This window comes from Urocitellus parryii, chromosome 7 (genome assembly GCF_045843805.1).
Source record: "Urocitellus parryii isolate mUroPar1 chromosome 7, mUroPar1.hap1, whole genome shotgun sequence".
Taxonomy (NCBI): Eukaryota; Metazoa; Chordata; class Mammalia; order Rodentia; family Sciuridae; genus Urocitellus; species Urocitellus parryii.
The window spans coordinates 167,237,070-167,262,542 of record NC_135537.1 but is presented as its reverse complement, the minus strand read 5'-3'; the positions used below and the strand labels follow the sequence as shown (position 1 = coordinate 167,262,542).

Sequence of the window (25,473 nt, the reverse complement as noted above, 5' to 3'; positions counted from 1 at the left end):
CAGTGTCGTTCTTCAGGGATAACTGGGCCCAGCCCAGCCCAGTCCTATAGGCCGCTGTCCACTCAGAAGCCTAGAACAACAACTGCTGGGTGGAGGGGCCCTCCCGGGCTCTCAGGGGCCACAGCTCCGGGTGGGGAGGGAGTGGGAAAGTGCCAGTAGCTTCCTCAGACAGGGGCCATCATCCTCCCAGCCACAGATGTCAGGGGGCCGCTCCATGGCCTGCAGCTCAGACAGCCGTGGACTGCTTGATGCTGTGGAAGCTGACGCGGGTAGGGGAGGTAGGGATGGACATGGCGCGGGCCACACGGGCACGGATGGAGTGCTTGTCCTGCCACCGGTGCCACCTCTTCCGGATGGCAGAGCGGACCTGTGGGAACAGAGCAGAGCGTGATGGCTGGTCTGACTGGGGGCTCAGGACCCCTCACACGGGCATAGGTGGAAACACTCACGTCGCTAACGTTCTCACTGCCATGTTTGTTGGGACACTTTTCTCAAGTTAGGAAAGGACACCTTTTCTTAATTGGCACCAACGTGCCACCTGGCCTTGGCCATGCAAAATCCCTCCCCTCAGCCCTGTGACACCCCTCCTCCCGCCCACTGTACTCTCCCCAAACCCTGCCCCAGGGCTTCCTGGCCCAGCTTCCTGCCCCCCAATGCCAATGCCGAAGGGCAAAGGAGAGGGTGCCCTGGACACACAGCTGGCGTGGCAGGCCCTCGGGGGCTCTGAGCAGCATCCTACTGGGACCTGGGAGCAGGAAGCCAGCCCTGGGGCAGGAGGAGGCAGAGGGGGACAGTCTCCAATTCCTGTGGACCTCAGCATCCTGAGCCCAGCTCTGACTCGGGTTCTCACCTCGCTGTTGAGGAAACAGTAGAACACGGACACGAAGAAGCCCTGGGGGGGGACAGGGGGACGTCAGAAGCCTGTGAAGGGGTAGGGGGCCCACCCAGACTCCAGGCTGTCCCAGCTCTGTTCCACCTCCCAGGAGAATCCCCATTGGAGCAGGTGCCGCTGAGGTCCCTCCGCACTGGGGCGAGGCGAGGGCCCTGTACCTGGAAGGATTCCAGGAAGGAGTTGAAGTAGATGAAGACGACCCGAGAGACCTCGTCCTCCCCGGGATTGACAAAGAAGAGCATGTAGGTGATCCCCAGGAGGGGCAGCAGCACCAGAGTGGCCTTCACAGCCTTCCTGGGGTGGGGGGGTGGGGACCCAGAGTCACAGCCTGTCCAGGAGGGAGCCAGGCCTCTGGCTGGGGTGGGAGGTGGCAGGTCTCATTAGAGACCTGCTCAGAGGCTGGCACTCTGAAGCCCCCTGGGTGGGGAGGGGACTGGTACCTGTACTGAATGGTCTCGGATGTGGTGGATGCCCGGAGTTTGGTCATGAGGATGCGGACGATGTTGAAAAGGAAGATGAAGTTGATCTGCAAGTTGAGCACACGGATGGAGACGGGGGCATGGATGTGTGCAGGATGTCGTGGTGGGTGGAGGGGACAGCTTAGGTCCCCAGCCTTCTCAATTCGGGACTCATTGTCCCCCACTGCTCTCCTTCCTCCTCATTAACACCCACATAGTCCTGGCCTGAGCTTCTCTGAGTGTCCCCCACCTCTGGGCAGAGGGTCCTCTCTGTCCACAGCAGGTACTGACTGCCCCTTCCCACTGTGCCCTGTCCGGCCCCCCACCAAGGTTCTTACCAACAGGACCAAGATCATGGGGCCCTGGTAGATGTAGTCGGTGTACACCCCAGGCTTTTTGCCAAACCAGCACCTAGAAGGTCACAGAGGAAAGGGGGGGGGTGGCGTCATCTGGATCCACTTCAGTGGCACAGGGAAGGGCAGTGCTTGGCCAGGGCAGGACTGGGGCTGGCAGTCAGGATGTGGGTACCCTAATTCCAATCCTGACAGAAGATCAAGCCAGTTGACTGCAGTGCCTCAGTTATCCCACCTGCAGGGTGGACAGCAGCCTCTGTTATGAGATGGAAAGTGGATAGCAGACCCTGGCAGGGAGGGACGGTGGAGAAGACCACTGAGTGCCAGGAACAGGCCGGGGCCCAACAGAGCACTGCTTCCTCCGTTCCTCCCTGTGGTCCCCTGGTGGTGGCTGCGGCTGAGCATGGTGCTATGGAAATGGGCACTGACAGTTAGCCATCTGTCTGAATTCTTTTTTAAAAAGCTTTATTTTTAAATTTCCTTTTTTATTGGTATCGGGGATTGAACCCAGGGGCACTTAATAAATAAGCCACATCCCCAGCCATCTTTATTTCTTGAGACAGGGTCTCTCTAAGTTGCTTGGGGCCTGGCTAAATTGCTGAGGCTGGCTTTGAACTGCGATCCTTCTTCTTCCTCAGCCTCCAGAGTTGCTGGGATTGCAGGTGTGTGCCATTGTGCCAGGCTCTGAATTATTTAAATTGCAACATGAATGACCTTAATGGGGACAATTTCACAGGAACTACCTGTTGCAAGAGACAAAATTGCTTTGCATTTTCCTGAGTTGCCCTCCAGCAAGTTCCAGGGAGTGGGTGGGACAAACTGGAAGCCCCATGTCCTTGTGGGCAGAGACCCACAGTGGCTAGACTTCATCTTGCTCCCATAAAACAGAAATTGAGATTTTAATGTGAAACCTGTTGATTTTTAAAGGTGGCTACAAAATCAAGTTTTTGAACAGCACCACGAAAGCTAAATGCAGCTGCCGAGGGCCAGGTCTTCTGGTCTGCAAGTTCTTTCTCATGTCTCCAACTCCCATTCTTTCTGTTGCAGTGTCTATATTTCGCCAGCAGGTGGAGCTTCAGAGCCACTGAGCCCCACTTTGTTCTTGGTTCCAAGCCTCCTTATCCTTTTCCCAGCCAGGGAGGGTGTGCTGGCTTCCTCTGTGGCCGAGGGCAGCAGGAGGCACCTGGAGCCTGGTCAGATGGTCAGTGGATCCTGAGAATGCTTTGTTGGCAACAATTCTGTCTTCTTCCCTTACCAGTTTGATCCACCCGCCTTTTCTGCCTCTTTCTCCATCTTAGCTGCCCATTGGGACCACCTGGGCAGTTAAAAAAAAACCTTGGTGCCCAGGCCACAACCCAGACCAACGACATCCTTCTCTCTATGGTGAGCCCAGGAATCCGCAGTTTTTAGAGTTTCCAGGTGATTCTCCGTGAGACACAGCTGTCTAGTTTTCTCCGTGCAACAGCGGAAGTCTAGTTTTCAGGGGTGACTGGGAACAAGAGTCTCCAAAGCTTCAGAGCTGGAAAGAGCCTCTGAGGCCATCTGGACCAATCTCCAATAAATCCACGGACTCTTTGTTAAAACAAGTCTTAATCAAAACATTAACATAGCATACACTACACGCCAGGCTCTGTTTCTCCACGCTTACTAGGTATCAAGCATGCTAGTCCCACCCTTTGAGGTAGGCACTGTTAGTGGGATGCCCATTTTGCAGTTGAGGAAACTGAGGCACAGAGCAGTAATTATCCCAAGGCCATCTACCTATATTTAATGATGGAGCCACCATTCAGAACCTGGGAAGCTTGGCTCTAGAGACTGTTCTTGTTAAAGCGCAAGAGGAATGAAGGAGCCCAGAGGCTGCTGCCTGTCCAGCCACCTCTGACAGAGCACTTGGAGGGACACTTGGACTGAATCCAGCCCCCAAACTCTCTGCTTTTATAGATGCAGAAGCCAAGGTCTGGCAGGGAGGCAGAATGACCCAGGGTCCTCGGGGAGGGTCTGATAGAGCTAGGCTGGGAGCCTGGACCTCAGCGCTTGGAGAGGGGAGGCAGGTGACTTACTTCTCATTGTCATAGTACAGCTTTCCAATGGCCCAGGCCACAATGATGGGGAAAGGCACACCTGAGGAAGAGACGGGCAGTCACAGAGCCCTTCAGGGCAACTTGGGGAGGGGGGATGCTGGGTCTGGAGGACCCCAGTGCAGCCCAGGGCCTAGGGTGGGGTGGGGTTACCAGAGGTTGAGCATGAGCTCACACACCTTCATGATGGTCCTGTTGTCCCCACCCCCAAGGAGGTGCACACCCCACCATCCAACCTGGCCTCCAGCTCCCAGGCCCCGGTCGCTGGCCTGACTCCGGGTGAGGAGGGGGCAGCAGGGTTTGCAGCGTCCGGCCTGGGGCGGGGGCCGCCCCGCTCACCCCAGCCAATGCAGATGAACATCCACTTGCGCAGCCGGTCGGTGGAGTAGGTGAGCACGATGGCCGTGTGCAGGTAGCAGCCCTCGCCAAACATCCAGAAGAAGTTGGTCACGTGGAAATAGTTGTACGCAGCTGTCACCAACCTGCACCAGCCCTGACTGCCCCCCCCCCAAAGACAGGTGAGGATGAGTGGGGGCGGGGGCAGTGACAGCACCCCACCCCGGACCTGGGGTCTCCTCAGGATCCCACTCCTGTTCTCTGGGCATGGGGCCTGGCCTGGGCCCCTCCTCTGATCCTGGGCTTGTTCCCATTCTGGCTCCCCCTGCCAGGACACACCACGTTGCTCTGGTGGACCTCGGGGCTCATGGTGAGCTGGACCACGAACCACGTGGCGTTGCGCAGGATGAAGGCCGAGATGAGATTCCAGTGGATGATGTTTCTCAGGCACCGGATACTCCTGGGACAGCAGGGGCAGGCAGATGACCAGAATGACAAGAGGAGAGAGAGAGAATGAGTGACAGGCCGCCAACCTCACGGCAGTCCGGATATGTGGCTGGGGAAACTGAGGCTCAGAGAGAGTGGGGCTGGCTGGCTAAGTCACAGAGAGAGGAGGCAGCAAGCTTCTTTCCATGCCCCGTGGGGCCCTTCCTGACTGTGACCAGCCAAACGTGAGCTCCTGGGCAGGGCAGGGCATGCTCTGTGGATCGGGCTCGCTGTGGGTGCCCCTTCCCCTGGCAGGTGCTCCTCCACTCCAGCCCTTTCAGGATTGAGAGCAGAGGGTCAGCAAATACGACAGGTCTCCAAGGGGAAGCCCCTGCTGCTCCCCGCCTGCCCCCACTCCACGGCTGTGGCACATTTGAAACTAAAGTGGGGAGGTCACTCCTGGCACCCCACCTCCAGGGCTCCACCTGCCCAGTCTCCAGAAATGGGTACAGACCCGCCAAGGTGTGGGCGACACAGGGAAGCCTGGGCTTTGTCCCCCCTCACTGCCCCCTTCAGTAGTTTCTGTAGAGGGACAGGCCTCCAGGACAGGCTCTTCCTGAAGCTCCAAGACCCCCAAGACCCCCATGTATGCCACCCTCTTCCCACTGAAGGCAGAGGCAATGCCCCCTTCCCAGAAGCCCAGGGCTGCCCTGCATCCTACTTCCCCTGCCCTGCTCGAGGACCCAGGGACAGCAGCAGGCAGTGCCAGGGTCTTCTCACCTGAGTCGCAGAAAGAGGACAAAGGCCACCAGGAGGGCCACCAGGGAGATGCAGTGGCCCAGGTAGTTGATGATGACGGCGACGTGGTAGTGCACTTTGCTCTTCTTCTGAAGCAGAAGAGAGGGGTGGAGGTGAGGCTCCTGTATAGCCATGCCCCTGCACCCGCTGGACAAAGCGCTCAGGGCAGCGGGGACAGAGTGGGCGGAAATGCTGGGGCGCCCCCTCCCCAGGCCCTCCTGGGTGTCGAGCACTGCTCTGGAGCAGCACTGTCCAGCTGAAGCCAGTCTGTCCCTGAATCCGGGGCTCTGCCTACTGCTTTGTGCTGTTGGGAAAATCTGGGTTAAATGGCATCTCTACATAACACCCCGGGAATGCTGCCCACAGTGAGCTCCAGGCTCACACCTGTCCACACTGCCATCTTGTCCTAACACCTGGTGGCCCTGGTGGGTTCAGAGACCTCAGCTCTCCAAGACCTCTTTCCTCCACCCATTTTTGTATTGTGTCACCATCTTCCTGGTCACTCCTAAGTCTCTCTGTAGCTGCGGCCAGCTCTTATTTGCCAGGAGAGGGGGGAGCAGTGCTGTGCATCAGAATCATTAGCAACCAAGGAAACCTGTCTAGGTTCCGTGGCTCCCTCCCTTCCTAGGGCCTTCCCTCTCCCTGGCTCAGGGCTTCTCAAAGTGAATGGGATCTCTCAAATTCCCTAATTTTATTTTTTAATTAATTTAACATACACAAGGAAACTACTGCCCCCATCCTTCCAGTAATCTTAAGCTCCAAGAACAGGAAGTCTTAGCAGACACAGAGGGGTTTATGTCTGTTATGTTCTCAGGCCCTCAAGGTGACCCCAAGGGAAGGGTCAGAGGGGCACCTGTAACTTCTTGTATAGAAAGAGCCCCAGAAGCATGTGGACTCCCTCCAGGTCTCCCCACTCTGACCTCCAAACTGCCTCGTATCTGCACCTGCAGATCAAGGGGCGAAGACTCTGAACAGGTTCCCGCCCTACCACGAGGGGCTGGCTGGTCCTCAGGGCTCGCTCTCTGCCCTGCTGAGGGCATAGCCCCCCTCATTCTTTTCTGGGTCCCAGGAATGTACTGCCTAGAAACCCAGAGCCTGGCACACAGCTGGGCTCCATGATGATGAGGAAGGAACAGGGGAGACGGGAGCAGCCAGCTTGGAGAGGGGGTCCCTTCTGGCATCCCCCTCCCTTACCCTTTGCTGGTCTGGGGTGGGGCTAGGGGATTGCGACGCACAGGAACTGGCCATACGCAAACCCGAGAAAGGACGGGCTGGCAGAGGCCCTGCTCACCCTTACAGAGCACTGCAGAGCTCCTGGCTCTTCACGGACTTTCCTGCCAGAAGTACAGGACCCACGGAAGTCAGAGCTGCTCCAAGGCAGCAGCCCTGCCCATTCTCCAGATGAAGAAACCGAGGCCCAAATACACATAAGAAGGGACACCTAGCAGGCATCCCAGAGGGGCCACGCCCTCCGGCCCAAGCTCTCCCTGCCCTGGCACCCCTTCCAAAGAGACATCCTCCCAGGAAGCCCACGGGGCCAGGAGGGAACTGGTTTGGGGGATAGAGGTTTTCAAGGACATGCCACGAAATCACATTAGCAACTCCAGCCTCAAAAGGGCTGGGACCCATGGAGGCAGGGCAGGAGAGACAGAGGGACAAGGTGGGGACAAAGAGGGGGCCTGAGCCACCGCTGCAGATGCAGAGGTCTCTAAGCGCCTCTGGCAGATGCCACAACCCTGAGGCTCCAGAATACACACACACATCAGAGCCTGTCTGGAGCTGGGACTTAATTTCCTTTTATTAAAATTTCCACAAATCCATGCTGAGAAGCCCCTGGGTAATGACAACATCTGCAGAGCCACGAACAGCAGGACATCCTGGCTTCACTCACAGGCCCAGGTGGGACAAGTGAGCAGAGTCACAGGGAGCCCATCTGTTAGGGGCCCTGCCTGGGCCCATCAGGTTGGGCTTGGATTGTTTGGTTTGGGGTAGGGAGGAGTCATTTATTAAGCACCTACTGGATGCTGAGCACTGAGCCAGGCACCTCTCCAATGCCATTGCTTTTCTTTCTCACAACTGGGCTCAGAGACTGGTCTTTGAGTCCTTGTTTTCCCATTGAAGAGACTGGATGACCGGCCCAAGCTACCCAGCCAGCAATTTAAACCTGGCTTTGTGCATTTCTTGGGGGACAAGCAGGGATGGACAACCGAGGTGCTGTCTGGGGAGCTCTCCTCCAGACTGGGCCCAGAATCCTCTGAGAGCTTCTGCAGGGGGCCCGGGAGCTGCCGAGTGTTCTTCAAGCTGAAAAGTGATAACAGGGACCATTCCCGGGGGACAGAAGTTCCACGTGACTTCCTGAGATGTGTCTGGCTGAGTTCAAGCCACCTCTGGCCTGATACAAGTGAGAAACAGCTGGAGAAGATGGCTGGAGGGACAGTAGTGTCACTAAGAGAGGCCAGAGATACCCGACAGAGGACCACTGTTGAGATATGGATGTGTCCCACAAAGTACATGGGTGGGGAACTTGAGCCCCAGGACAGAGGGGTTTGAGGTGGGACCTGTCAGAGGTGTCAGGAGCTGAGGGCACCACCCTCGTGAATGGGTTGCTGCTGTCATCGTAGGAATGGGTGCTTCCTGCAAGGGGCGAGTGTGGGCCCCACCTGCTTCCTCTACCCTCTTTGCCCTCCCATCAGGAGATGATGCAGCTAGAAGGCATTCAAAGGTGCCAGTCCCCCATCTGGATCCCCAGCTTCCAGAACCAGGACATTTCTATTCATTAAATACTACCCAGTCTCAGGTGTGTGTCTCAGGAGCACAAAACAGACTAAGACAGTCGCAAACACTCTGAAAGACCAATCTTTTCAGTTGACACACGGACAGAACAGCCAGAGACACCTAGAAACTTCTACCACTAACAAGAGATTTGGCCAGCACGGTCCTGAGCCAACTTCTCCTTGAGAGACACTCACAACACCCTGAGAGGTGGCTAGTGACCCTCCCCCAAGAAAAAGCCAGTGATACCCTGAGAGGTGGCCAATGACACCTGAATGACACCTGAGGAGAATAACCAGCAACATCCCGAAGGACAGCCAATGACTCTCCAAGAGATGACCAGGGACACCCAGACACAGTGACTGCTCATTGAGGGACAGCCACCAAGAACTGCAGAAGCAGCTGGATGCCCAAAGGACATGGGAAAAGCCAACCGCAGGGGCTGACCAGCACTCTGTCACATCCAATTTGCATACCTAAGACCAGCAGGTTCCCTGAGGCAGGTGACACAGAGGGGCCCTGGGCAGAGACCACTGTGCTCTGCCCTCCATGACCAGAATCTCACAAGCAATTACTGCTTGGTTGATTTTGAGCAGAGTCTCCAAGACACTATCAGGTCCAAAATGGCGGTGGCGTCAGACCCGTCCTTATGCCTGACCAGATGGCAGCAAGGAGGATTCCATGCTCCCTCCACTCACCCTGGCCTCATCTCTTCATCCCTGCCCACGAACATTATCTCTTCCTCTCCACCAGGGCATCCTGCGCTGCTCCCCTGGCCTTGCCAGGAGATACCCAATCCCTTGCTCTGCAAAGCATGGTCCCTGAACCAGCGACATCAGCATCTAGGAGCTTGCAGAAGTCTTGAGAAGAGTGGAGTGTGAGCCTGGCTCCAGATGCTCAGAATTGGAATCTTCATTTTAGCAAGAAGCCCACGTGGTTCCTAAGCACCATGTTTCATAAACCCTCATCCTGGCCCAGATCCCCAGATCCCCAGAGTAAGTACCTTTACTGTCCTTCCAGGATGTGCACGAAGGTCAGATTCAATGTGCTCAGCAGAGCATAAGAGAGGGCACTGAGTGCATTCAAGGGAGCAGAAGAGAGTTGGGGACAGTGGGGAAGGGCACAGTAGAGGTCACAGTTGTGTATAGCGGGGACTGATACTGGGAACTGGTGCAGAGCGGTGCTGGGGACTTGCTGCCGACCACTGGCTGGGCCACGCATGAATCAGGCTTTCCAATTAGGGACCTGTCCCATGGTGGTCTAGCTGTGGGCACCTGGAATCTGGGTGTCCCATTTCACAGACTTGATGCACCCCAGGGTGCTGGTGCTTCATTAGGGCTTAGCCCAGCCTGCCACTCACCCAATTGGAAACTTTCTCTTTGCAGCTCCAAGAGAAAGGGGCTAAGCCTCTTGGGAGGAGAAGGAGCCTATCAACATCTGGAGGGGCTCAGAAGGGATGGTGCTTTCACTAATTAAATTAATTGATTCCAGAGTAGCTAAGCAAGCAGGCCAGTTCCACCAAGACAGAGAAAGGGTGTCCCTGTTACAGTTTTCTCATCCCTTCCTGTGTACACCACCAACTCCTCTGATCTCCCCAGTGAGAGGCAGAGAGGTAGCAGATGAGTGGGTACCTTCCATAGGCCAAGACAGCCCCCTCCTAATCTCCAGGGGACAGCCACTGAATTATTCTCAGCCCCTGTAGGGGACTGAGGTGAAGCTACTTGCTCAAGATCACACACAATGACCTGTAATTCCAGCTGAGACAAGAGGATCCCAAGTTTGAGGCTGGCCTCAGCACCTTAGTGAGACTCCCCCTTGAATTAAAAAAACAAAAAGGGCTGGGGATATAGCTTAGAGGTAAAGTGCCTCTGGGTTAAATCTTTGAGTATGAAAAATAAAAAATAAAAGATCATTCCAAACCCCAAATTGTCTGCCCCCGAAGGCCATGCTGTTCCCACTATATTGCCAAAGTGGGGGTGCTCGTGAGAAATGATGCTCTCCTCCTTTCTGGCCTAACCTGCTGGTGGAGAGAGGGAGAGTCCTAGGTCCCAGGCAGAGGTGGGGCCTCCAGGGCATGGAGAAGGGAGGACTGAGGCAACCAACCTCCTGCCCTGGAGTCTTTGAAGAGAGCTGGGGGGAATCGGGCTGCTGAGTGTCCTTCATCAGCCAACTAGAAGGAAGGGTCTTAAGATAGAGCAGGAGAGATGGGGAACCCTGACCTCACCCTGACAATCAGGAGGCTCAGATGTGGGGGTCAGGTAGGAGAGCAGCTCGGGCCACTGCAGCTTTGACAATGTCCAAGAAAGGCACAACTGTCTGCCCCTCTGTCCGATGGTGGGACAGCTGGAGATGTCTGGGGCAGCTGGAGATGTCTGCCATGGCAGATCCAGCAGGGCTCTCAGACCTCAGGTGGGTGTGATGAAGATCTGTCCTGCAAGACAGATGCAATCCCAGCTGCACCTCCCCCACGCCACCCTCACTGGGCAGGAACAATGGTCTCAAGAGCCACCACAGCACAGATCTGCTTTTCTGAGCCCAAGCCCCATTTCCTTCCATTTCATCTCCTCTACTGTATGCCAGGGAGCGTTTTCCATCCCTCTGAGTGGTTCTTGGCCACCCCACCACCCACCCAAGGCCATCTCCTCTGGTCAACTTTCCTAATCTGCACCCCATACCCCTCCTCCAGTCCAGGGGGGTGCTCCTTCCCCAGCCCCAGGACTGCCCAGGTCTGCTCACAGTCAGGATGTTCGGTGCTCAGGATGTTCGGTGTGACTGTAGGGATGCTGGGCCAAGCCAGCCCAGCCCAGGTCTGACCTGTGAAATCTGAGATGGCAGGAAACCCCTCATCCTGCACCCCAAGGAACTCCGCTGCCCTGCCAGAGCAGTACTGTGAAAGAGCTGGTCATTATTTAGGCTAAGCAAGGAACTCTGCTGCCCTGTGAAAGAGCTGGTCATTATTTAGCTAAGCAGTGACCTGCCTTTGCAACTTCTGGAAGGAGATTTCTGAGTAGCTCAAGGAACCGGGAGGGGCTTACGAGAGTGCTCAGGGCTGGGGTGGGGGGGAAGATGTCCTCTCTGCAACCACCTTGCTTCATTCAGGTACCTGGACTCCGAAGCCCCGGGTTCCAGGTTCTAGCTACGTGACCTTGTGCAAGCCTCTCCACTTCCCTGACCTCAGTCTCCCCTTCTGTGAAGTGAAGGTGTCGGACCAGATCCAGGTTTCCCACTTTGGCCCCATCAGCAGGCTCCCCTGGGGGCACTTGTTAAAAATACCAATTCCCAGATGCTCCTGGGCAGCTTGAGCTACTGGGTGCTGGGCGTAGCTCTGCGGCTAACAAGTGTTCTTGTGTGATTTCTTACCACCAGGCAGGGCTGGGAACCTCAGGATGGGATGGAAGGTCTCCAGGGTCCTTTCCAACTCAGATCTTGAAGGCAATGAAATCCTCAAGACTGCCTAGACCAGCCTCTTCCTCGCTCCAGGAGCCGGGGGCCCTGGTGGCTTGGGATGGCTTCCCTTCTGCCCTTTGCTTTCTGCTCACTTTGCTTTTCGGTTACATTTTCTATTTCTTCCAGCCCATGACCCCCGTCTCCCTCAGCACTTGTGGATAAAGGGAGTAGAGACGGAGGGACAGGGCGGAGGGGGACGGAGGTAGCAGAAACACTGGATGGAGACGTTCGTGCCTCTGCCAAATGTCACCGGAAGAGAGAATTCATGGCAGTACTGTTTGTAAGGACCAAAGACTGAGAATAAAGGTCGGTTCAGTAAGTTATGGCATAGATGGACCATGGGGCATTGTGCAAATGTAAAAACAATGAAAATGCTCTTTTGTAGTGACACGGAATGGTCTCCAGGATAGATGGCTACATGAAAAAAGCAAGGTGTCAAGGAACACGTATGATATGTGACATCTGGGTAAAACCAAAAAAGTACATGCACACGTAATTCCTTGTATGTACAGAACAACACTCAAGAAAGTGGCAAATCAGCTGTCTCTGGGGAGGGAATCCACTGGCTGGGGACAGGGGTGGGAGGGAGACTTTTCACTGTATTCCCATCTGTACTTTTTGAATTTTATATTATGTGTAAGCAGTATCTACTCAAAACACTTAAATTTTTAAAAGGATCTCCGGGGCTTTTTAAAATGGCACCACTACCCCTACTTCCATGTCTGGTTCTGACAGTCCTCATGGACCTTGGTGTTGCTCAGGTGTGTGGGGTAGAAATGGGTGCAAACCCCACAACCATGTCTGTAGTCTGAACTGACTATACCCCAGCAGGCAGCCTCCAGTGGGCACGGGGGGAAGGAACCAGGACCCTGCTTGTCCCTGTACAGCTTGCCCAGCAGCTGCCAGTCATCTTCCCTGGGGCAGGGCCTTGACATCACCTCTGTCCCCCAGGCCCCAGCTGACCACTTTGCATCCAGCTCATGCTGGGGTTCCTGGCCGACCCCTTGGTGTGGCAGCCTGCCCAGCTCAGCTCACCTCCTCACTGAGGATCTCCTGGCACTCAGAGTAATTCACACGTGCGGCCCAGCTGCCATTGGCCAGGCACTCCCGGTAGCCACTGTCTGGAAAAAGAAGAGAGCTGTGATAGCTTGGCATCTGTCTGTCTGTTTGTCCATCCATTCATCTGGGCCAGCACTGGGCCTCTGGATAGAAGCCTTTCTTATCACCCCATTTCCTGCCCATCCACTCATCTCCCACAGGGCTACAGCAGCCACTGCCTCTGGGTGACACGGCTCTGCCCCGAAGCTGACATGACCTTGCCACAGAACTGGCCTATGAACAAGCATGGCTACCCCTTGGGTGCCTCCCTCTAGGCCCTGATAAGGTGTCGGATTTCATGGCAGGTGCTCTTCTGAGATGCTCCCATTTGGGGTCACGCAGAAAAGGAGGATGAGGTCCCTGAGTCAGTGCTCACACAGCTGGGCAGGATCTGGTGGAAGGTACGTGGTGACAGCTCAAGTGGATTTAAATGACATGGTTCCTTGTAGGTCTGTGGGTGGTGGAGGTTTCCATGGGTGGTTCTTGTGTGGCAGGTTTTAATGTGGGGTGGGGGTTCACTGGGCAGGTCTCAAGGAAGGTCCCCTGGTGGCATTGCCCCAAAGCAGGCTTTATTTTGGAGGGTCATGTGGTAGGAACATGGGGGAGGATTCTTGGACAGAAAATGTCAGGTGACCGGGTGAGTCTTGCTTGGTAGTGATCTTATTGCACTAGAACCCACTACAACTGTTCCTGGCCTGGCCTGCAGCACTTGGGAAAGAAGGCAGGAGCATGGTCTGGGAAGGGTGGGTGTTTGTGCAGCCATCAGCCTGAACTGAGCCCCAAACTGTCACCTTCCAAGAAACCCTAAGGGCTGCTGCCTGGCTTTGGAGCTCTGGGATGGGCAGAGCTGCCTAAAGGGTCCCTTTTACTGGCCTTTCTACCTGATCCCCTCCCCCTGGACACCAGGGACATAAATTCAGAAGGGAAGGGACAGAGGGGTTCTAAGTTCTGTCTTGCCTCCTCTGCTGGTGAGGCTGTCCTATGCCACCCCAGATCCCTCTCTGGCATCAGTAGCTTTATCCTGTTTCCTTGACTTAATTCACTGACTGCAAAAGAGAATGAGCCCTGAGCCATCTCTGCTGGCCTCTGCAGGCCTCTCTGTGGCTCTCACTGACCCACAGAGGAAGCTGCCCGAGTTCTAGTCTTGGGCTTGGAAACCCCTAGGGACAGAGCCCTGGGAGGAAGCCAGAGCCCTCTCCTCATTTATAAAAGGGAGCTGCTCCAACGGTTCCCATGGGACCATCAGCCTGGAGGTGCCTCTCTGCTGGCAGCATCGGGACCAGAGGGAGATGCTGGGGGGTGGGGCAGGAAAGTGGATGCTGACCCCAAGAGAGGGAGCCTCAACCTGGCCTCCTGGACTGAAAGGCGGTGGCCTCCTTTCTAACCCAAGTAGCAGCTCTGGCTGCTGGGAACTGGAAGGGAAATGGGGTTCGGTGGATTTATAAAGCTCTGCCCAGCCTCCCTGTGAGTGGACCTTGGTCTGGTGCAGTGCCGAGCCCTGGGCAGAAATGACGATACAGCATCTCTACAATGGACATGAACTGCCTGGGACCAGAGGCTGCTCTGGAATGTCTGCAAAGAGAGGGGCTTGGGGGCAGAGACCTGGTGAGAAGGGCGTGGGGGCAGAGGGTTGTGGATGCAGTTTTTGCCTTAAGAGAGGCAGCACGAAAGAGTGTTCAGAACTGAGCCCTCCACCCAGGCAGGCTTCCTGCAGACCCTGGTGCCACCCCCACTGGCTGTGTGACCTTAGGCCAGTCACTCAATCTCTCAGCGTCCGTCCTTATCCAGGAGACAGAGCCGTCCTAGTCATGACTTCCACCTCACTGATGCAGGGTTTTTAGTTACCATGTGCAAAGTACTTAGAACCGTGCCTGACATATGGTGTCGCCGTGATGTTTATTATTATTGTCTTGGGGCGATATTTATATTACCTTATATAACATTCAGAACGTGCCACTTGTCCTGATCAAAGGGGGTGCTAGTGGAGCTAATGGGAGGGCACCCCACACAGGGGGTGGGGCACGTGGAATCCCTCTCTGGGCCGGGCCATCCTAGGCAGCAGGCTTTGACCTGGAGAGAGGAGGTGACCCTGAAGGAAAACAGGCCCCACCCGCTGGGTGCCGTTGCCAGGGAGGATGCGACCTCCTTGTCTTTAATTGCTGAGCTGAGCAGTCCTCCCAAAGAATCATGGGAAAATGGATATTTTTGGAAATGTTTCCCATCCCTTTGAAGATCTGATGAGCAGGAGGGAGGGCATTAAGGAGAAGCCTAGAAATCCTGGCAACACCTCATCAGTAAATGAATTAATTAGTGCCTAATGATTAGGAGCAGCTCTGGTTCCACTCCTCCTGATGGCACAGGCAGGCACATTCCTCATCATCTGGCACTGGGACAACCCGCAAAGGGGATCTTCCAGCCCTGCCCGGAAATGTCCCCCACATCAAGGGGCCCCTGCTTCTTTCCTGGAGTCACAGAAGGAAAAGCAAGGAGCCTAGAAGGCACCTTGCCAGCCCAATCCCCATCCTGCAGGTAGAGAAACCAAGGCCCAGAGAGGACCAGGGCAGAGGGACAGATGGGCTGGCACTGGAACCCAGGATTCCTGGTTTCCACTGAAGGCAGGGCCAACAAATTGAGTAGCACATGCCCAGCACTAAAGCCTATCGGTGATTATTTGGGGCATGTAAAGTAACCCTGGGGGACAAGAGTATAGGGTGCTTATGGGGAGCAGCCAGGACTGGGTGCAAAAATGAGCAGGACCTTGTCTGCAAGAGCTCGCAGGCCCACGCAGGAGGAGGGACTCAACTGCGTGGGGCAACAGGGAGCCACAGAGTGTGCATTCCAAGTGAGGGTAACAGGTTCAGATTCAGAACTATGGTTGGAGATTAGGGTGCCTGAGAGTGGGCAGTGGCACTGGGGAGGAGATCTGGGAGGTTGGGACCGGCAGGTTCTGGGGTTGCTGTAGGGGAGGCCAGATGTGCCGGCATGCCAACTTCGGAACTGCAGCTGTTCCAGGAGCTCCTGAAGATCTCAGCATGGTATGCAGAGCTCTGGGCAGGCTCTGGCTCTCTGGGCCTGACTCTGCCTCCAAGCTTTCTAACCTCGAGCAGGTTATTCATCTCTCTGTGCCTCAATCTCACTATTCAAAATGAGCCCTCCTAAATTGGAGGTTGGCCCACTGCAATGCAAACTCTCCTCTTTGGCTTCCTTGGCCTCATAGGCCCTGCTCCTCTTCTCCTACCTGGGTCTCCTCTCCTTAGTCCCCACATTCCTCCCAGTCCTTCTTCTCCTCCCTGATCCCTCCCATAGCCAGCATATGGTTACAGATGAACACAGAGGCTTGGAAGGGCTGTTCCAGCCTCCTGTTCTGCCCTAGCAGCCCCCAGGAGAGGGTCACAGTCACCCTCCCAGTCCTCCCACGCCTCCTTGGCATAGCCCCCAAATTTAATTCTGTCTTGTAAAGGAAAAAGGGGCAGGAGGGCTTCAAGCTGGAAGAAGCCTTAGAAACCAGGTCATCCAGCCCCCTCAATCCTCAGAGGGGAATCTGCCCCAGCAGAGGGAAAAATATGAGCAGCGATCATGCAACAGGTCTTAGAGTGGACCACCTAGCATCTGCAGTCGTCTTTGGCACACTCTTGGGGCTCTGGGCTCAGGCCTACTGGATCCAAAGGCCAAGGCAGGGAACCCCATCCCCAGCTTCTCTCGGCTGAGTCAGGGCCCCTGGTCTGCAGCTGTTCTTCTCTCCACATGCAGGGATCTGAGTCATTGACAGGAGACAGCAAATTAATTCTGCGGGTGGCAGGTGCTATAGCAAGGAGCTGCAAAGCCTGGCGCAAATGTGTGGGGCCTCAGGGGAGCGAGGTGTTTACAGGGGATCAAGTATCTGCACAGCCCTGGGTCAGTCCTGCCCCACTGCACCCCTGGGAGGCAGCGAAGCCCCTGCTCCATGTCCTGGTTGGAGGGCCCTGAGCTATCATCTGCAAAGTTGGGGCTCTTTGAAAGATCCCTGCCTTACCTCATGGGGTTGCTGTGGGTCTCAATAGACTAATCCAAAGATGGTCAACTATAGGAGAAAATGTCACATAAACATTTCAACTTTACCCCTTACCAGCTGGCATCCTTGGGCAAGTTCCCTAACCTCTCTGAGCCTCGAAGGCTTAGCTTTATGCCAGATGGTGCTGCCTGGTATTGTGAGAGTCAGCCAGAGTGGGCTTTGCAGTGGTGGTGGTACCCTCAAAAGGTATTTAATAATATGGCTGTAGCTTGTTATTTCCCCACTTTCAAGCTCTTCCCACCCGACCCCAGCAGATGCTCCACCCTCTACATTCTTCTTACTTGTGGTATTGTAGCGGACACCGTAGAAAAAGGCAGGGCAGGGCCGCACCACCAACTGCCCTGCAGGGCTCCGGGGCCAGCAGGTACCAATGAGGTCCACGGAGGCGTTGCACTGCAGGCCTGGGGACAGAGATGGCTGGTAAGCAGAGCAGGACCCCTTCCCTAGGCAGAGGACCCTCCACAGCCCTTCCCCTCCCCCCACTTGCTCCCAATCACATAGAGAAAGGACAAAAGCAATGGCCCCGGGTGCAGAAATGAGCCTGTCTATGAGAGGAGACACCGGGAAGGAGTCTGGAGCCAGCATGAGTTCTAGAACAGAGGAGAAACAGAGATGGCTGGAAGTAGAGTTGAAATCTAAGGTCCTGGTTGGCATCTGGAAGATGGCTGGGTCTGTTTCAGGTCCCCTGTTCTTGGGGACACATCTTTTGACCCCACCCTTGGTAACAGACTAGAGCTCCAAAACTTCACAGGAACACTCTGGAACAGGTCCAGTCAACTCCTGACCCAGGCTCCTCATGTATTTCTGGAACCAAACCACATCTGCCCTAACCCCACTGGGAAGATGCAGCACAACCAGGTCGACCAGCTGGTCTGACAGCCACACTTACTGAGCACACGTTTCCTGTGCTCTGGTCTATACTGGGACCTGGGCCCATGGGGAGAAAAGGGAGGAGACACCTTCAGGACACTGAGCTGGGAGTCTGGGCCCATGGCTCAGAATAGGCTCTGCCACTAATTTGCTGGGTGACGATAGGCAAATCTCACTGGGCCTTGTTTTCTTCTAGAATAAAATGAAGTGGTTGGATTAGATCCGTTTTTTTTTTTTTTTTTTTTTCAGTCCTGGGGCTTGAACCCAGGGGCTCACACATTCTAGGCAAGAATTCTACCACTGAGCTACACCCCCGTTTTGAGATCAGAAATCCTTAATCTCCATCCATTGGGAATCTCAGGGGTTCATAGAGACGTGGAATATAATGAAAACTTTGGCGTATACACGCTCTAATGGAGAAAGGGTGCTACGGCTATTATTAGATGATCCAGGGGGTCTGTGATTCTGAAGACTCATAAACAGTTGAACTAGAAAAAGATTATTAAAGGCCCCTTCAAACATTAATATTTTCCTCTGATAAAGAGATTTTGGGGTGGAGTGGGGAAAAAGAGGGAGAGACATTGTGTGTGTGTGTGTGTGTGTGTGTGTGTGTGTGTGTGTGTGTGTTGGGGTAGAGTTGAGGCCTCAGTGACATTTCTGGAGGGTAGGGGGAAATAGTCTCCAGGGTGGGGGCTAAGCACCCCTGCATGGTCCTGGAATCTCCCCGGTGCTTCCCCTCTTTCTCTGCCTTTACGCCCCTTTGGGCATGAGGTTGGTTCACCAGTCCTGCTGAGACCCATTGTCCCATCATGGCAGAAAGGGTTAATAACTTGGAACTGGCACAAAATGTACAGACAAGCCAGGGAGCCATGATCTATACAGGTAGGGGACAGCCTCTTTGGGGCTGGGCATCAGCAGCTGCCAAGTCCTGGCTGCCGGTCTGCCATTTCCTCCCCAAATTAGCCTGTCTCCAATCTCAGGAAACAGCAGTGGGCTAAATTGGCTTCCTCTTCCTGCTGGATCAGGGCAGTGAGGAGCTGCATGGGTACCAAATGCTGGCTTTTCCTTCTGATCAAAGCTATTCATGGGGCATTTGTGCAAATCAGGGCTCAGGGGGCAGAGATCTCAAGGCCAGTGGCTTAATTAAAAGAAAGAAATCTGGACTGGAGGGGCCAGAGCTGGGGCAGGCCAGGTGCTGGGGTGGGCCAGGAGGGTGCTGTTTTGCAGCTGAGCCTCCTGATGGCATCGCAGAGCAGTGGGGGAGTGAGGAAGGCAGCACTCTGCAATGCCCTGGTGTGCCAGGTTGGGATTTCAATCTGTCATGGATCATGCTGATAGTGCTGAACCCAGAGGAGGGGACGCCAGGGGCATGTGGCGGCGGGGAGGGGGATAAAATTGTGAACTACGCTCTGCTTTTTTCAAAGCTCTTCGTCTCTTAGGTCCTCATCCAACCTCCAATGTCTCCTCCAATGTCTACCCTCCCCCCATCCTTTATAGATGAGGAAATCAAAGCCCAGGGATGTTGAGTGACTTGTCCAAGGTCATAAGTCAAAGTGTAAAAGAGTCAAGACTCACAGACTGATTTTTTTTGTTTGGGTGGGGGGAGATGTACTGGAGATTGAACCCAGGGCCTTGCACATGCAAGGCAAGCACTCTACCAACTGAGCTGTATCCTCAGCCCTGTATTTTATTTAGAGCCATGGTCTCACTGAGTTGCTTAGTACCTTATTTTTGCTGAGGCTGGCTTTGAACTCGCCATCCTCCTGTCTCAGCCTTCTGAGCCACTGAGATTACAGGCCTGTGCCACTGCACCTGGCTCAGCCTGATGTTTTTGACTCTAAATTAAGCATTCTTTCAATTTCACCATATTGTGTGGCAATAAAGTGTGTGTGGGTGGGGGCAGTCAAGGAGGCAACAGGGAAGGGAGCATTTAGGGCTGACTGGGTGCCAGGCACGCACCAGGTGCGAATGATGTCATTGTTCCTTTCTCATAGGTTGTACATTCATTCATTCGGTCACTGTATCTCCTGAGCTAGGCACTGGGAATATTAAAAGGGATGCCGTAGGTGGTAGTGTCTGAAACATGCCTAACGCAATTCTCTCAGAGAAGACTCTGCCTTCTCTGGGGCTGCCCTCGGGTCCCAGCCCGCGCCTCCAGTCGCTCGAAGTAGACTGCGTGGAAACTGCACGGAAGTGGCGCCTGGGGCCTTTGCATTAAGAGCCCAGAAAATCCTGGATGGAGTAGAAATCTGTGTGCGAGGCAGGAAGAGAGGAAGGAAGGCTACAGGGGCAAAGAAGAGAAGCCAAATGCAAGGGGTAGGCGACAAAGATGTCCCTTGCTCCAGAGTCAGACCAGCACGCAGCACGCATGCCTGAGACTCAAGGCTGGGTGGGCGTGGTCCTAGGAGGGGCGTGGTCAGTCATGTGGGGCGGGGCTTTGTGGCAGAGCGTGGAAAGAGGGCTGAACTTGCGCTAGGAGTTTGGCCTGTGGTTTTAAAGTACAAGAGGAGGCAGAGGCAGCAAGAGAACAGGGAGTAAAGGAAAAGTGGACGATGGAAAGGGGACCCGGAGGTCAAAGGCAGGGAGGAGGCAGCAAGAGAGGGCCTCGGGCACTGTGTTCCCGGGCGCAGTCCCACAAGTGGCACATACAAGATCTCAGCTCACCGCCCTGTGGACACCGCATCCGGGAAGGAGGAGAGCGGGGGTGGGGGGTGTCCCTTAGGGAACTGGTGTACAGGACTTGGGGCAGGGGAACCAACATTTGTCTAACACTACTGTATACCAATGGCACTGTGAAGGGCGCTTTACCTTAGGCAATTCAGCCATTTCTTCAATCTCCCTAGCCACTCTTTGAGGGGGAGAAAAGAGGGGTGGGGAGGGAAGAAGCCAAGTCAGGTGGAGGGAGAAAGGAAGGGAGAGAGAGAAGAGGGGAAGAGAGTTTAAAAAAAAAAAAGACATTAAGGACACTAAGGATAAGAGAGCGAGACGCAGAGAGAAAGCCAGGAAGACAGATAATTTCACAAGATAGGGAGGGTGTCCATCTACCAGCTGGCAAGGGAGAAGGCAGGAAGGAAGTCTCCATGTCACAGCCTGGTGACCATAATAAGGACCTCAATTCAGGGCTGCTGGACTTGGATTCTTGGGCCAACATCCCCTCCAGGTCCCACTGTCACAAATATCCAGCCTCTTCTGCCCTCCTGGGGTTATTCTTACACCTGGACCTCACAGTTCTGGGTGAGGAGCAGTTTGATTCAGAGTAAGCCAGCCTTGCCACTAGCTGAGCGCATTGGCCAGCCACAGAGCAAAGGTGAGCTGCAGTTAGGAGCCAACTCCTCCTGCAGCTCCTGCCAAAGGCGCCCCTCCTGGTCAGTTAGGGTACAGACGGAAGAGAATGACTGCTCTTTATTCAGGAAGCACTTAGGTAAACCTAAGAAATAACCAGGACTGGAGGTAAAGTAATGAATAAAATAAATGCCCTGCTGGCATGGTACTTGTGTCCTACTTGGCGGGGAGACAATAAGCAAACAAACATAACCATTGAGAAATACTATGAAGTAAAACTAAGCACTATAGGGAGATAAAGACGGACAGTGCTGTTTTAATTTAGCATTTTTATAAAATAATAGCACTTAATTAAAACCTAAAGGAAGCGAGGGAAGGAACATAGCTGGGACAGTATGCTCTAGGCAGAGAGAACAGGAAGTACAAAGCCCTGAGGCAGGAGGGTGCTTATTGTGCCTAAGGTGTTGACCTCCTTATTACCGGGTGGCTCACACCCTCATTCACATAAGAATAGAGACCTTTTGAAGGTGACTTGTGCCCAACTGGGCCCTAGTTTCTTTTGCAGTTCCCTTCCCATTAGTCTTAGGGTCCAACTGTGCTCTAATTTCAGAAGGAAATTGGAATCTGGCTCCTGTCTCCCATCAGGGGCTTCTGGACAAGATGCAGGGGTTCTTGGCAGTATCCTGGCAGGTGGGAAGCCCATCCCTTTGTCTGGCTTAACTCCAGGGGAGGCTGAATTTAAAGGATGCCTTGAGTGGCAGCTGCCAGGGGCCCTAGAGCAACCTCTGAAACACATTCAGAAGAATGTACCTCTGAGATGAGTGGGAAGAAGATCTGCCAGGGTGGCACAGCATACAGAGGGCAGCAGAGGGCAGTCAGAGCCCTGGTCTTTGCTTGGCCACCTAATGATTGAGCTGCCTCCTTCTTGGTTGGCCAGAGAAGAAAGATGCCACAGACCCTCCTGGCCTGGGGGTTTGCACACTCTTCTCTCTGAATTTCCAACACCTAGGATAGCGCCAGGCATATAGTAGATGCTAAGAAAAAACTGGGACCATGTGCAAATCCAGTATTGGTATGGGAAACTTCAGTGGTGGCCCTATACCCCCGATGGCTGATTACACTGGACTCTGAACACCATGGATCTCTGAGTGGCCACATAATGTGATATTGGTGGTTAAGTCTGAAATCAAACCCATTTGGCTCAAAACTCGCTGTCAGTCTTAGTAACTGTGTGTTTTCAGGCAAGTTGTTCAATCCCTCAGGGCCTCAGTTTCCTCTTTCAGGTAAAAATTCTTCCTGACTATATTTTTGTGATACTGGATGATATGAAGCACTTGGAGTAGTGTCCAAAAAATACATAGTGGGCACTAAGTAATTACTAACATTCACTTCCTTAAGGCCAGAAATGGGAACTGATGACCCCAGGTCCTCGTCAACTCTGATTCCATTTGTCTGTGATGTTGTTAGTTGGCAATTCTGTCACTTCCTGGCATGGTCGTCCTCATGCCATGATTTTAGGTTTGCCAAGTCTGTGATATGCCACATGATGGGCCTCAGCCCTGGGGACCAGCCTCTCCCTGCTCCTGGCATAAAGCATGTGAGAGCCCCCCCACAAAAGTCCCGGCTCAGTGCCAGCTGCCCCAGCCAGACGCCCATCCATCTGTCCTGGCCCCTTGGCCCCACCCTCACCATCTGTCTCTACCAATGCCCATCGCTCTGGGTAGGTCTCGGCATCAGAAGACAAATGGCCCGTTACCAGAGGCTGTTTGGAGGGTGATGGATAGCATGCCACAAAGCCAGGCAGGCTGGGCTGGGGGTGGGGGCACCCAGTACAAGTCACCAGGGAATGAATACCATTCATCAAGGCCCGCTGCTGCCAAGGACAGGTGACACCTGCATGGGCTCGGGGATGTCACTCCTCTTGAACACAACAAGCAAGTTAATGGAGCCTGACCTGGTACCCAGTCACTCCCCCTGGGCCTCCTCCCTCCCCATCTCCCTCTTTGCTGACTGGGCGTGAATCTCCTTTCCCTACAGCCCAGCTTTGCCAGTTTTGCAGCCTGATGCTGTGGGATCCCAGCACCTCCCCAGGCTTAATGTTCCTCCCTCCTCATCCAGCGCTGGTCCTTCCGCCAAGCCTACTTATTGGTCCCCAGTGCACCTTTGCTTTGGCTTAGGTGCTGGCTCTTTGCCAGCTCTCAGAATCTCTCTTAAGACTCACTCTGATGGGTTGGAGATGTAGCTCAGTTGGTAGAGCACTTGCCTTGCATGCACAAGGCCCTGCGCTCAATTCCCAGCACCCCCCCAAAAAAAAGACTCACCTTGAAACCCCTCTCCTTTAGGAAGGCTGCTAGGATTCACCCTAACCCTGTCCTGCCTTCCTGCCACCTCCACTGTCACAAGCAGTTGGTGACAGGGTCCTTCCCTTCTTTCTAGCTATACAGAGAGCACCTTTAAAAGCCATCTGACACAGGCAACCATCATCATACACAGTAGCGGCCTGCACTCTGCGGAAACAGCCACAAACTCAGTGCTGTTGACCTCTGACAGGTCCTGAGGCAGGAGTCACCTCTCCCTTTAGCATCAGACAAAGCCTGGCTCCAAGGGGTTAAAGGCATGCTTGTCCCTGTGGTTGCCCATCTCCCTCCTCCTAGCCAGGACATGCCTGAGCCCTCGCTATCAGCCAGCACAAGAAGTCAGTCGGCCTTGCCCACGCCCAGCACTCACCCCTCTCCCCCAACCCTGGCTGGTGAAGGAACAGCAGGCCAGGTGACAGCTGCTCTGAGTTGCAGAAGCCTCCTGTCCCTGCAGGCCCAGTTGCAGAAACTGATGCCTCCTGATCTGCTAACACACTCCAGTCCCTCTCTCGGCCAGTGCGTCTCTCACTCTGCCTTCTAGTACCTGCACGGGGGACCTGGAGGCTGGGAGCTCCCCTACCCCCTTGCACAGGGCCTGCTGCAGAGTAGGTGCTCAGCTAATGAATCAATGAAAGCCTTGAGGAGGAACTAAATCACCACAGACATCAACCCTCCCAAGGACCCCTAGGTGTAGGAGACTGCTGCATTTTGCCTGGTACCAGACATTCCCAGGATGATGCCCAAAGTTAGCAAAGGCCTGGCCTTGGGAACCTCAAGACTTTGATTTGGGTCCCAGCCACTGATGGTGTGTTTCTGGGAGACTTAAGAAATTCTTTCCCACTTCAAACTTCCCTTCTGGATGAATGTCGGGTTTTCAACTCTTGTGAGGATGAAATAAGATAATACTACAAAAGCCCCTTGTAAGCAGTTAAGTTCTAGGCATGAGCAACATTTGCAATAGTTCCCACTGGGGAGGTCTAAAGCCCTGTGTTTCGGAGCATGTCCACCTGCTCCATTTGGGATCCGGCATTTACTAGTGTGTCTCTGTGCCTCAGTTTCCTTATGTGTCAAATTAGGACAACAGTGGCCCCCTCAGAAGGTTGCTGTGCACATGGGGTTAATACGTCTTGAATTCCTTGAGTCCTGCCTGGAGCATGGTCAGCAGCCCACGGAGGTGACTCTGGGCACTTTTAGCAGCAGGAAGCAGCAATCTTTCTCCCTCATCTGATGTCCTCGAGTCACAGCCTGGCAGCAGGGGCTGCGACATCCTCCCCTGTGGCCCACCCTAAAGCAGGGAAGTGACTGCTTGGGGTGCTTGCCCACAGCACAGGCTGCTGGCTAACTAGTTCTCTTTCCCACCAAATGGACACCCAGCTTTAGCATCCTCCTAGATAGTATGGAGACATGACAAATAGCTTAGAGTCCTGGAGGGGAAGTCTCTCTGCCGTTTCTGCCCTCAGGCATGGTTCTGTGCACAGACTTTGGGAGTTCTGTGGCAGGGGACACTGTAGTGACCTTACATCTTGCAGAAGTGGGTAGGAGACTCACCAGAGATGTTGTTGGCCAGGGACAGGCTCTCGCAGTTCTGGTCCTGGAGGGAGGTGGAGACAGGGTTCAGCCCCAAGAGGAGAAGGGCCTGTGGGCACAGAGAGCAAGGGACACGGTTAGGTGGATGCCATGAGCAGCCTGGTCTGCCGCTTCCTGTCTCTGCCCCCTTCCCCTCCTACATCCAGTTTCTTCCCAGCCCCTGCCCCTAGTCTCCTGGCCCTGCTCCCTCGAATCCTCTTGGTCTGGAAGCTCTGGAGCTGCCTGCTCAGAGGGGACCTGGAACAGAGGGTGGTAAGTGGAGCACACATGCACGCACCCCCCCCCACACACACACATACACATATCCCCTCCCACTTGCCTGCTGCTGCTAGCTGTATGGGCTCACAGACCCTCATTAGCACACCTCTCTGGCTCCAGAGCAGCAGTGCTCCTGACCTCTTGTTTAATGAGCTGCTTCCTGGGCTCTGCTTCCTACCTGGCTTATTACCAGTCACTACAAATTGTGCCTCGCTGTGTATCACGCCCTTTAAGATCTACCATGGCTTAATTATTCCTGGGGCCAGAGCAGCTGTGCCTAACTGCAGATGAGGAAACTGAGGCAGAGCGGTGACAGGATGAACACATCTGAAAGATGGCTGCCCTGTTTGCTCTTTAACCTCCCCTAAGGCTGCATCCCACTCTGATTCCAGAATTTGAGTCTAGCTGGG

At 54.5% G+C, this 25,473-nt stretch overlaps 2 protein-coding genes across 2 annotated transcripts in view; both read right to left on the bottom strand.

Moving 5' to 3' along the window:
* Window positions 1-226: 226 nt before the first annotated feature.
* Window positions 227-5,387, bottom strand: LOC113196359 (corticotropin-releasing factor receptor 1). Its single transcript, XM_026408242.2, has 9 exons — window positions 5,353-5,387; window positions 4,457-4,577; window positions 4,121-4,274; window positions 3,764-3,824; window positions 1,689-1,761; window positions 1,333-1,418; window positions 1,051-1,186; window positions 851-892; window positions 227-367 (listed from the first exon to the last, which is right to left on the bottom strand). The coding sequence occupies exons 2-9, from the start codon at window positions 4,484-4,486 to the stop codon at window positions 227-229; spliced, it is 723 nt and encodes a 240-aa protein (XP_026264027.1). The 5' UTR covers window positions 4,487-4,577; window positions 5,353-5,387.
* Window positions 5,320-25,473, bottom strand: part of LOC144256207 (corticotropin-releasing factor receptor 1-like) — a 28,617-nt gene continuing 8,463 nt past the window's right edge. The window contains exons 2-5 of the mRNA XM_077801283.1: window positions 24,767-24,854; window positions 16,991-17,110; window positions 12,596-12,681; window positions 5,320-5,430 (exon numbers count right to left, since the gene is read on the bottom strand). Coding sequence (XP_077657409.1) covers window positions 5,320-5,430; window positions 12,596-12,681; window positions 16,991-17,110; window positions 24,767-24,854 — 405 coding nt within the window. The remainder of the gene's footprint in view (window positions 5,431-12,595; window positions 12,682-16,990; window positions 17,111-24,766; window positions 24,855-25,473) is intronic.